Below are 12,592 nucleotides of genomic sequence, written 5' to 3' on the forward strand. Positions count from 1 at the left end.
AAGCCAACGCTGACATTGTCTGCACAGACTGAGGCACGCAGGGACATGAAAGACCCCGAATCTGAGCTTTGAGCAAATTGAAAAGGGTGAGGAGAGAAAAAATTGTAAAGCTAATGCCGAGTCAGCCATAAAGTGTATGCTCATGCGCTTGCAAACGGATGACGTAAGACATTTCAAGGTGCCACGGACACGGTTTTGGTGGAGGTGAAAGCCGGGGTACGACTGGATGGCCGATAGCGGCCACTGCCCAAAGGCATCTATCTCTTTGCACAGAAATGATCATGACATCGGAAACTGCTCTTGAGGACATCTCTGTACTGACCTTCAGAAGGAGAAGTGAGTTCCGTGTTGACTAAGAGGATGGTCTTATGTCTAATGATAATAATCGCCGACCCAGTGGTTTGGATTGATTTCTTCAAAGCTCGGATACGAGGACCAGAAAATGTAAAAGCATTCGAAACAGTACAGTTATTGCACTGGAATATTGTTTATCCGTGGAATTGGGTTATTGGAAAGCAATATAAGTTGCGTGTCAATGCATTTGTAGGTACCTACTACTAAGTAAGGTAGGCCATCTGCATGTGGACGCCAGAAGCAGTACTGCCTGTGCCTGCCGGTGGCCGCGATCGGCCGGAAGAAGGCCCGGACCATGGGCAGAGTACTAAGCGGGATCTGCAGCGAAAACGGTGCCGCATAGTTCGTGGCCGGAAACGGTTGCAAAATAAGATGAGAGCAGGGATTTGACATTCAACACGATTCTAGTGTGTGGGCCTGAGTGTCCTGGGTCGGGGGGTCCTTATTTTAGAGGGCGTGATATTCACCTTGACAGGCAACTAGGTAGTAGGTACAAGCCTGGCGGTTACTGGACCTGTCGTGATATATCAACGAGCAACCTTCACCAATCCTAAAACCACACATTTCCTGTCATATTGTCCTTGTAATGCAAGCAACCTAGGTGGAAGATTGAGGGCTCGCGAATTGATAATCCTCCTCGACTGCAATACTTCTATCATTGTTTCCCGTGCAAAATCATGACACCGCGTTACTGAAAAGAATGGGCTATTCAAATCCTGCCAACGCCTTCGCCTGTGTGTGAGCACCTATCTCCGATCTATCTCAATCTTGGGGCTTGAGCGCGATAGATTGCAGGAAAGAAATATCGGACTCAAGCATGTTCGAGTCCCGAATGATGACAGCCTGATCGTCAACTCAATAGCTGTTCGCCCCCATGAAGCTGTTGTCGTCTATCATTGCAGGAGCTTCTTTAGGTCGTTGCGCGATATGTGCAATTACATATCTCACCAGCTTCGGCCAGCTTCCACACGTATTCGTCGAGACTGATTCGACCGACAGAACAGGAGTGGGATGCAGTAAAGTCTACACTCTGTGAATGGCACACGAAGATCTTGGCTTAATGCTCGTTGCTTCTGGAGGCTTCGGAGCAGTGAGCCGTTGGCCGAGGCAAACCGGCGACCCATAGGAGGTCCTGGGCGGCGACTGATTCTCGGTCTCTCGCGGTGGCACTATTGTACGATGGCAGTGACTCATTCCAATCGCAGCATCGGTTTTCATCTTCACAGTACAATATGCCCAAATACATCGCACTTTTGCAGTGCTGGGAGAACCGACCATCTATCATTCACATTGAACCTTCAGCTCCAACAACAGCTCTATCGTTTACTTTCAGTCGCAGACTAGTGATTGAAACTCCATCGTCATCCGCCAGTAAGAAGGTGCTTCCGGGCGGTGAGAATTCGGGCTCTCCACGTCCGCTGATTGGCTACACCCCGTGATTCGAGCAAGTTCGACGACGGGCCGAAGCTCTCCGTGCAATTTCTACCCGTCCGTCCGTCTTCTTCTTCTCCTTCTCTTCAATCGACCTTCATCCTATCATCCTCCCTTTCCAAAAACCCATCTCTCTTCCACTCAGCGATTGATTCGTGAGAGTGCTCTCATCTTTTCTCTGTTTTTGTATTAATTAATTCACATCACAATGCTGTCTTCACGCATCTCCCGTGCCGTGAGTACTCCCTTGTTTTTCTGATGGAAGGATCCAGTCAGGATTCATCAAGCGCGTCGCAACATCATCAATTAACACGATTTTATCTCAGCTTCCTCGCGCGGCTTTCGCTCGCTCTCCTGCATCCAGATTCCCCGTCGCCCGGCGATGGAACTCAACGGAAGGCGAGAAGGTGAAGGGCCAGGTCATTGGTATTGACTTGGGTAAGTAGCCACAGTCTGGTACGCATTCATGAAAGAAGTGATCTGACATGCTCTCCAGGTACCACCAACTCTGCTGTTGCGATTATGGAGGGCAAGACCCCTAAGATCATTGAGAACGTCGAGGGTAAGTGAAGAATTTGCCCCTTGTGCTGGGATTGCCACCCGTGTTCTTTTTGCCCAAAAGGCGATAAAGGCTTGGGTGTACACCTCCCATCCCATCACCTGTCATCAGTGTGGACAGTCACTGACAATAAACCCATCAGGTGCCCGCACAACCCCCTCTGTCGTTGGTTTCGCCCAGGATGGTGAGCGCCTTGTCGGTATTGCCGCCAAGCGCCAGGCTGTTGTCAACCCCGAGAACACTCTTTTCGCTACTAAGCGTCTCATTGGCCGCAAGTTCACCGACCCCGAGGTTCAGCGCGATATTAAGGAGGTTCCCTACAAGATTGTCCAGCACACCAACGGTGATGCCTGGGTTGAGGCCCGTGGTCAGAAGTACTCTCCTTCCCAGATTGGTGGTTTCGTCCTCAACAAGATGAAGGAGACTGCCGAGGCCTACCTGGGCAAGCCCGTCAAGAACGCCGTTGTCACCGTTCCCGCCTACTTCAACGACTCTCAGCGTCAAGCTACCAAGGACGCCGGTCAGATTGCCGGTCTCAACGTCCTGCGTGTCGTGAACGAGCCCACCGCTGCTGCTCTTGCCTATGGTCTGGAGAAGGAGGCTGACCGTGTTGTCGCCGTCTACGATCTTGGTGGTGGTACCTTCGATATCTCCGTCCTGGAGATCCAGAAGGGTGTCTTCGAGGTCAAGTCTACCAACGGTGACACTCACCTTGGTGGTGAGGACTTCGACATTACTCTTGTCCGTAACATTGTCGAGAACTTCAAGAAGGAGTCCGGTGTCGACTTGTCCAACGACCGCATGGCTATTCAGCGTATTCGTGAGGCTGCTGAGAAGGCCAAGATTGAGCTTTCTTCCTCCCTTCAGACTGAAATCTGTGAGTTCCCTTTGCTTGCAAGACGAGTTTTCCAAGGTTCCTTGGTTATTGCACAATACTAATATCCCTTTCCTTCACAGCTCTGCCCTTCATCTCTGCTGGCCCCAGTGGTGCTCTCCACATTAACCAGAAGATGACTCGCGCTCAGCTCGAGGCTCTCGTTGACCCCCTGATCACTCGCACTCAGGAGCCCGTGCGCAAGGCTCTCAAGGACGCCAACCTGAAGTCCAGCGACATCCAGGATATCATCCTCGTCGGTGGTATGACCCGTATGCCCAAGGTCACCGAGTCCGTCAAGTCTATGTTCGGCCGTGAGCCCTCCAAGTCCGTCAACCCTGACGAGGCTGTCGCTATCGGTGCTGCCGTTCAGGGTGCTGTTTTGGCTGGTGAGGTCACTGATGTCCTCCTGCTCGACGTTACCCCCCTGTCTCTCGGTATCGAGACCCTTGGTGGTGTGTTCACTCGTCTGATCAACCGCAACACCACCATCCCTACCAAGAAGTCCCAGACCTTCTCCACTGCCGCTGATATGCAGACTGCTGTGGAGATCAAGGTCTACCAGGGTGAGCGTGAGCTCGTCAAGGACAACAAGCTCCTTGGTAACTTCCAGCTCGTTGGCATCCCCCCTGCCCACCGTGGTGTTCCCCAGATCGAGGTCACCTTTGACATCGACGCCGACTCCATCGTCCACGTCCACGCCAAGGACAAGTCTACCAACAAGGATCAGTCCATCACCATTGCCTCCGGCTCTGGTCTCTCCGATGCCGAGATCCAGAGCATGGTTGACGAGGCCGAGAAGTACGGTGAGGCCGACAAGGAGCGCAAGGCTGCCATCGAGGCCGCCAACCGCGCTGACAGTGTCCTGAACGATACCGAGAAGGCCCTCAAGGACTTCGAGGACCGTCTCGACAAGACCGAGGCCGAGTCCATCCGCGAGAAGATTGCTACCCTCCGCGAGTTCGTTGCCAAGAACCAGTCTGGCGAGGGTACCGCTACCGCTGAGGAGCTCAAGGCCAAGGTTGATGAGCTCCAGACTGCTTCCCTGACCCTGTTCGACAAGATGCACAAGGCTCAGAACGAGCAGCAGCAGCAGCAGCAGCAGGGTGAGAACAAGCAGTAAACTGCTCGTCTCACTCCCTCTGCGATTGCCTTTGACTTGACTCTCTTTGGTTGTTCCTTTTGAGCGACCAGTGTATTCATTAACTCTCTTCCTCTCTGCGCGGTGTGGTTTCAACCACGCCGGTCTCCTCATCGCATCTTTTCTCCCCCGCTTCTCGCGGCATCTGTATACATATTCTAACCGTCGTTTCTTATCCCCCCGTCATGCTTTGTTTTTTTTTTTTTGCGGTGTATCGGTGTTCTTCATTATCAACATGTATGACCAATATCTCATTTCTCCCTGTTTTCTTCTTCTCTTGCCCATGTACTGTCTGCATTGGCGCGTTTCTTGTGCGATCAGGCAGTATGCCGGGCCTGTCTACCACTGTATTTAATGACACGACGGCAAAAAGGGGGGGCCACAAAAAAGGATGTGGAAATTGGGCTTTTCGGTGCATGTGACGATAGAAATCAGATCTTCTCCCCTCGATCTTGAAATTTTAACCTCCTGGTTCTTTCTCTCCTTCGGTCCCTGTTGTCGTGTGCATGCGTAGGCTACTCCCATTCCTTTTGGATCTTCCATCAGTTTGCCGAGTCGCCGATAGCATTTCTCGCATCACCGCTGCCAGTGGGGGGAAGGTCGCGACGATGAATGCGGACACGTCGGGACGCATCGTGCGGCATCGGGTCGGTTGCTTCTGATCTGAATGCATGCTGCAAGCCTGAGTATGTAAGATTCCCATTTCTGTCTCCTATCCTTGTCTGAATCTCTGTTGGTCCTTGCCACACAAAGACCGAAAATGATGAAAAAGAAAATCAAAAAGAAAAGGATAAAAAAAAACAATAAATCCAAGAATCCCCCAAAAGAATCCACTAAAAGATAGCCTCCCATTCAAGTCCCGACGCCTCGTTCCGCATGCTGGACAGCGAGCCAGTTGAGCTCCTGCTGTGTGCTGTCAATTTGGGCCGAGTTGCGACACCCGATCCCTCCCACAGCTGCCAGGCTTGGTGCCCCTCACTTGGACCTCTTTGCTTCTTGGAAGGTCACACTGGATCGAATCATGGGGATGCGATTGTTACTAAGAGCCAATGTCGACCCGAATCTAAAAGTCAGCCAATGACACAAGGGGCGGATGGATGCAAAGCTTAATGAATCTTGGAAACCTCCATCACCGGGTGGACAGAATCCTTGATTTTGGCCCGGCTCGCGATGCGCGGTCCAATCCTTCCATATCATCCGAAGTAAGATCTTGACAGTATCCGCCAAGGTATGCAGGAGGTAGGTACTCCGATACGATACTAAATGTTCACGAGTATAGTACTTCGTATCGTTACCTATCCTTGAACCTTAGGGAGGTTGTGATTATTGATCACACCCCGTCGGGTCGACCTGGACGCTGAACTCCGCGTGCGCTTCCATTGGGCTCTGTCTGGTACTCTCGCCTGCTCTGCTTTTTTGTTCTCAAAATTGAATTCAACCTGTTACCCAATCAATGCAGAATGTTTGATCGTCTAGTGCTGAGGGCTGCATCGGGTGAATCTCTGCGCTTGGCCCCTCCTCCTCCTCCTCCTCCTCCTCCTGTAGCTGCTAGATGGAGCTCGCTCCAGACAAGCCAATGGATTATGTGGCAGGGCTTCGAGTCCTTGCACGTAGCCCTGTACTCTTTTGCACTTGTGAAATTCGTGGTCCTGCGCGCCGACAAGAGTGGACTTGACTGGATACTGGGACCGTCACTAGTCACTAGGCTGTCCGTGCCCGGGCGGAGCCTCCTCGCCGTCAGTGGTAGTCTGAAGTCAGATTGAGTAAACACAGCCGCCGAAAAGACTGCAAGGTCTGCATTTGATTCATGCTGTCAGTGGGCTGGAAGTCCATGCACTCCTCCCCTCCCCCCTCCCCTGTTCCGGCGCTGCTGTTGATTGCCTTTTTGAGAAGCGAGGAAAGTCGCGCGACCGTTGAATCAAACCCATGCGACGTGCACTGGGTGGACTGGGGTCAGATTGACACCATTCTGAAAGAACCGTTTTATATTCCGATTGGTCCCATGATCCCATTCTATGAGATGTGGATGAGGTGCTTCCGAGGCGGAAGCACGCCGCATACATGCATGTACTATTACCTCCAACGAATATGTGAACCCAAGTCGATGCAAATAGGAATGCCAAATCCTACGAAATACCGACAGAGACTTATGAGGTTGATCCCAAACCTCAACCCCCCCCCCCCCCTCCCGATCTCGAGGAGAGTGATTCGAAGTATTGTACGATCCGAAACCAGTCTTTCGAGGATCTGCGGGTGTGCTATTCGACTCTGTCCGCCCTCTCAGCGTGCTTGTTGGTACCGGTGCTGGATCATGTCCACACCGCCTGCAGTCCAGTCGTCAACAAAACTTGAGACCCGTCAAGAGCGATGAATGATTATGATCGAGTGGACTGATGGACTCACACATCCCCAGTGGCTGGTGATGCAGAAGGTCGGAGAATGTTGAGTACCACGGACGAATCATCTATTGTAAACACCACACACCATGTGGGGGACCTTGGACCGGTGGGGCTCGTTCCTTGAAGTCGCGACTTGTTTGGGGGATCTCTCTGCGCTCTCTGGTTGGCAGTTCCTCTCTGTTCGACCTACGCATCAGTGACTCAGAAATTTGGATTCACACAGATGGGAATCAACGTGGAAGGAGTGGAGAGAAGTCGAGAAATAGTACATGACCGTGAGATTTCACAGACACCCACACACCCACACACACACACACCGAATGCACAGCTCGCTGAGTACAGCTTGATCCGGTCGAATGACTAGTACACATGTCCCTATATGTATTGTCTACTAACCTGCAGTTGTCCCGACTCTTCTTGATCAGAGGACATGAGTGGTTACGTTCTCCTCAAGCAGTGCAGCGGCTTTCCCATTTCCTCCGGGCAGTACATTCAGCAGCAAGCCCATCTTCAAGCACGCAAAGTGTTTCCCTCAGCTGACAACTACCGTACCGTGACAACTGACATGGATTAAAGTGTAGAAGTGTTTGATGATCCACACTCAGTGGTGTGCTGCAATCATTCGTCGATCTTTCTTTTGGGCTCTTGTGAGAATTCATCGGACCTTCCTAGCGTCCTCGCGCGGCCCCTTTTGTGGCTCTCGACGCTCGTAGGATTTCCAGTCCTTTGCCCTTTACAAGACCGTCTCCACTTTGATCAGCCGGGTTGTGTTGTTGCTGTCTTTCTCTTTTCCCCTCTTGTTCCTAGTTCTTCTGACTAGTCTGACTAGTGTCTGGCCGTCTGCCCTCAATGAGATCGTGATAAAGGTGTTGATGATTCGAGAGCGGAGGGCCAAGGGGGGGGGGGAAGGGTCCGGTTTGACTTTTCGGTGCTCTGACACAAGACTAGGCCCACACTCCATATGCTTTTGGACTTGATCGATTTCAGATTTCCTGCCGACTGCAGGACGTGGGATGGAACTGAACTAGGTTCTGACGTAGTCATCTGACCGACCAGAGCTGAGAAAACGAGAAGCCGTGGGCGTTGTTTCCCGTCCCGGACGGATATGATATCCCCTGGTAACTGACAGTACGAACTTTACACAACTCTTTTCTGTCGGCTACTCCACCAAGGCTCACTGGCGGTCAGGGCAAAGGTTGATCCACCATGCTCGACCTTGGAACCTGAGAGTCTGTCTGTTTTTGTTTTGAGAAGTCTTTGGGAAATATCCATCTGTGATGGGTGTCAAGCAGAATGACTGGAACATGATCGTTGAGGGAGGGGGGCGACCACCTCCAGGGCTGAGTGTCCTGCGAATATACCACATTTACGCCGCTGGAGCACAAGACACCATTATCATAGCTGGACAGAATATGATCCCACTTTGGGAAGATGACTGAAAACAAATGGACTCGGCCGACCTGACTCGGTCCGGTCACCTTTTTACCCCCGCATTACCGTGATGAGCACGCAGTCACCAAACACGATATGTGCGATAAGGAGAGATTAGGTCCTGTACAACAACCAGAACAATAACAAGGTGGGCTGGAGGAGCAAGAGTAACCCCTGATTACTTCAATCTGTATACGTATCTACTTGTTTAATTTGTACGGTAGTACCACGTTCATGAGGCCTGTTTCTGTATCCCGCCATGTGTCGGGCGACCTGTGGTTCTGTTCTACCCCTGAACCAAAGTTTTCAGCGGTGTTTTTTATTTTTATTTTTTATTTTTACCTCTCATGAGCCACTGGCGGAGGTTCAGGCGATCCATGGGTCGCAGTACAAATTTTTAGCCCGCAGTTAACTGCAACTCCACAATTCTCTGATTCCAGCAGCTTCGACCCAGCCGACTTTGTCGAATGTGATTGATTGCTTGGATGGAATGATTCACGCCCCGAATCCTTTCCATCCGTACCGCCCTGAAGGTCTGTCAGTATTGAATTTTCCCCTGCCACTGCCCCTGCCTCTGCCCCCTGGATTGATATAATTACCTCCATCGAGGTAGATATTCCCACTAGATTAACAGACGTATCTTAGAGGAGGTAACTACACAATCCACAACACTACACTCGACATTCGCTCTAGCATGCAGCTATGCACTCTGCTCAGATGGCTGTATGCACGATGCACAGCATAAAATAGTAGAGGAATACTAACAGTTGGGGTATTGTGTTGTCGGAAATTTTTCTAATCTCGATCTGATGCAGAGGGACTCGTAAATGGCACTGAATAGTAACGGATCAATTGGTTCACCTTTGAATGGTCTGCACTCTGCAATCTGCACAACAAGACACACAACCCAATCACAAGCCTGGATGGTAGATCTGCGCTTGACGATTGGGCAGATCCCCGGTTGTCCAGGACGGCAGGGTACTGTACTGCCGCGGCGACCCCCTTCGAACGCCTACACTTCGCTAGAATGTGAATGGCAAGGTGTTGATACATTAATAGTAGCCGACACCAACAAGTGTAGCTGAGGCAGCGCACTGTCCCCCTTTTTGAACTCAAGGGAGCCTCATGTACCTCCATAGTTCAAGTAAACAGATTGATTTCTGCGCTACGATGAAAACAATGAGAACCCAATGAAATTAACAGAGGTCAGCTACTGGAGGATATTAAAAGAGTAGAAAAAAAAACAACACAACACAAAGCACGGTGGTGCTAATGCCACATTGGGCTCGAATTATTTGCAAGGACATAGACTCATTTCAAATGCCTTCCTGCGCACTTCCAGAGAGTAGTCGAGAGTCGAGAGACTCTTTCTGACTTGTGTGGTCATGACCCGTTCCTCGTGGATGGTCCTTTTTGTTTTCTGCCGGTTCTGAGGCCCGGCCCCACCATCAAGGTACATTGTGTTCTGTACCTTCTCAATCGCGCACACGTTTACTGTCCAATCTACATCCATGATCAAGCACACTGGCTGGAAATTGCCAACAATATAGGTACAGGGGGTTGACATCTGTTGTAAAATGGGGCCTATGCACAGCACTACTTAGGCCATGCAGCTCTCTCTCTCTCTCTCTCTCTCTCTCTGAAATCATTCTCTGTACTGATCCACCCCAAGCAGTTCCAGCCCATTGACCATTTCAAGGGCCATTTTTCATTTGACAACAACTGTCCATGCATCCAGTAGTTCCGATCCATCCTTGAAACCCTGGACGCTAGCCCGCTAGCGTCTTCACAACCTCGTTAGAAACAAGTGATGGATCAGCGATCATCGTCATTCTGGGTCCTCTTTTCTCCGGGCGCCCTCCGGTAATTTTCTCCCCGTTGAACTTGTTGGTCGCACATGGTCCGAGCTGTAAAACCTGTACTTTTTCCCCCCAGAGCACCGACCCGTTGTTCAGCTTGAATTTGTTTTATGTTTTTGAGTTTTATTTTTTGTTTTTCCCTCTTCAAGATTGTGCGCTCGGGGCCGGGAGAAGTTCGGCGGAACATATTCTCCCTGCGTAGGACAGGAGCTCCATTCAGCCTCGAGCGTTGGATAGTCCTATTCCAAACTGGATCTGGCATGGTCTGGGTGATCCGGGCCTCGTTGCGTCCACTGGCTTTGAATTGATGTACTAACTCATTCATGCATTCCATAGATCAAGGCCGAAAGCCGTTGCGTAGCGTCGCATCACGGGCAGCTGGGAACGAACTGCCCCGGTGAACTCAGTAGTACAAATTTACATACAGTGACATGATTGTAGACCAAGTACTGTACTGTAGGGGCGTCAGTCGCGACTCTTTGGTATATGCCCCGAGAGCGTTAACATCCATCCTGCATCGATGGAGCTTGGGGATTCTAACCCATGCGATAGGCACGAGGGGAGGCATAGGTGAAAAAGGTTTGTCTTTCCAAGGCAATGAAATCCATCCATGTGCATATTACCAAAAAAAAACAATAATAATTGGGATGAGGGATTGTATTCAGCTGCCCAACACGATCCAGACTCACCACCATGGTCAAACAGGGGGGGGTTGTTTGGGACTGGTCACTTCCAGTCATCGGGGCCCCAATCACGAAGCACTCTTACCATTAAATAACCATAATTATCTATAATTGTGACCCTCCCCCCCGAATCATTGGGGCCAAACCAAAGAGACTCGACAAGAACAAAAACAAGAATCGCGGCCTTGATTCAGTTGTGTATGTATCTCAATCCGGCACCTGTCTGCCATTGCCTTCCAAATGTATTCAATGTTGGGCTATTCGATAAAACGATGTCCAGACTTGAGTGTTTCAGCTTTGCTCTTCTCGCTTTTACAATATCTGCTAATTGGATCTCTGTTGTTTCTTTCGCATGTGTGCCTCACCGTCTACAGCCTGTGAACTCGAGTGGAGAATGAAGTGGGTATTTTACTTCATCCGGTCGTGTGCACTTGACAGAGCCTGGCCTTTATCATGAACACACACCGTTCTCGTCGGGTAGTGGCTCAGAACCTCTTTCGACGTGCTGTAGATAAGTCAGGTGGAGTACAACACTTAACATCTATATTGATGTGGTATGTTTACTTGGGTACAGTATAGCCAGGTAAACACTTCCATTTACGCTCTTCAGGCTCGGGTCGTGCGTGTCGCTGGGGCCTCAGACAAAGCTACAGAAGAATGACCTACATCTCGATCGTGTCTCATGGAATCGGCGGAATCGGCGAATGATGAACGATACCGCTGCTTCTTCAGTATCGAGACCAGTTGCAGACCTGGAGACTACACAATGATATTCAAGTTTCAAACCATTCAGATCGATTTACGGGAGAAGATCAGCGCAAGATGGAAGGGATTGGCGCAATCTCTTTCTCCAAGGTTCGCGGAAGTTTTTGATTGTTGTGACTTGATTTTATCGGGTCATGGGACCGCAAGCTATGTACTTTCGCCAGGAGATGGAGTACAACATATTGCCATGTAGGTAGAACAATGTAAATGAATTAGGGAGATCGAATTGACAAAGTTACTAGCAGGTATTTGATTCAAATTAAAGCCTATACTGCTCGGCTCTTCACCGTCTCAATCAAGCAGGCCGAGTCGGGCAAAGTGCCTTGCAATAATGTGGGTACAACGGTACGGTACTAGAATTTACAAAGTGATCTTGAGTTGCTGACACATTAGCTCGACGTCAATCATCGAGATGATCCATTTCATAGCAAGGAATGTAAGTATTGGCCGTAACACCTTTGATGCTCTCTAACACCAGTACTAGGTGAGATGAAGAAAATCTTCATAAGAACCTGGATACGACTAAGCGCCATATATTTCAGAATTTCCTTAGTATGTACATTGTACTCCGAGTATCGTACTAGCTACTAGTGATGCACCATGAACCGTATGACTTATGCAGTATGTTTAGTCCTATGCACACCCAACATCTACAGATGAAACATCAATTACTATTGAAATGGGAATCTGATAATTGACATACATTGGCATGTACATATGTGGATCAGTACTACAGTATGTAGTACTAGTGATTCAACGGCGGTTGTGCAGGTATTTTGCATGTATATGGCACATCTACTGATTGTATGCCACGCTGCTGTAACATTTAGTAGAGGACCATCAAGTGCTACTATTATTCGAATGCTGACAATGCGATCAATCAATGGTCTTCGGTCCCGTCTCGCGAGATCTGAGAGACCCGCGAAATGTGCTGGCATGAAGATAACTAGTGGAGTCCCTGTCCTAATGAAAACAATTCAGCTCTGATGCAAATTACCTAATATCATCACCTTGGTTCTCAGGCCCCACTTCACAACAGGTCAGCAAAGGTCGGGAGGTCCCATCCAGAACAGACTCTTGTCACAGGCTAATCCGC

At 49.9% G+C, this 12,592-nt stretch overlaps 2 protein-coding genes across 2 annotated transcripts; both read left to right on the forward strand.

The window, feature by feature from the left end:
* Positions 1 to 1,993: 1,993 nt before the first annotated feature.
* POX_f07891 (Heat shock 70 kDa protein) lies at positions 1,994 to 4,341 on the forward strand (the record flags this gene model as incomplete). The annotated part of the gene is made up of 5 exons (XM_050116680.1): positions 1,994 to 2,020; positions 2,112 to 2,223; positions 2,282 to 2,347; positions 2,487 to 3,221; positions 3,302 to 4,341. The coding sequence occupies 5 exons, from the start codon at positions 1,994 to 1,996 to the stop codon at positions 4,339 to 4,341; spliced, it is 1,980 nt and encodes a 659-aa protein (XP_049966819.1).
* Positions 4,342 to 5,819: 1,478 nt separating this feature from the next.
* Positions 5,820 to 6,711, forward strand: POX_f07892 (uncharacterized protein; the record flags this gene model as incomplete). The annotated part of the gene is made up of 3 exons (XM_050116681.1): positions 5,820 to 6,102; positions 6,177 to 6,390; positions 6,474 to 6,711. The coding sequence occupies 3 exons, from the start codon at positions 5,820 to 5,822 to the stop codon at positions 6,709 to 6,711; spliced, it is 735 nt and encodes a 244-aa protein (XP_049966820.1).
* Positions 6,712 to 12,592: the final 5,881 nt, after the last annotated feature.

The sequence above is a fragment of the Penicillium oxalicum genome, chromosome VI, assembly GCF_001723175.1.
Source record: "Penicillium oxalicum strain HP7-1 chromosome VI, whole genome shotgun sequence".
In the NCBI taxonomy this organism is placed as follows: Eukaryota; Fungi; Ascomycota; class Eurotiomycetes; order Eurotiales; family Aspergillaceae; genus Penicillium; species Penicillium oxalicum.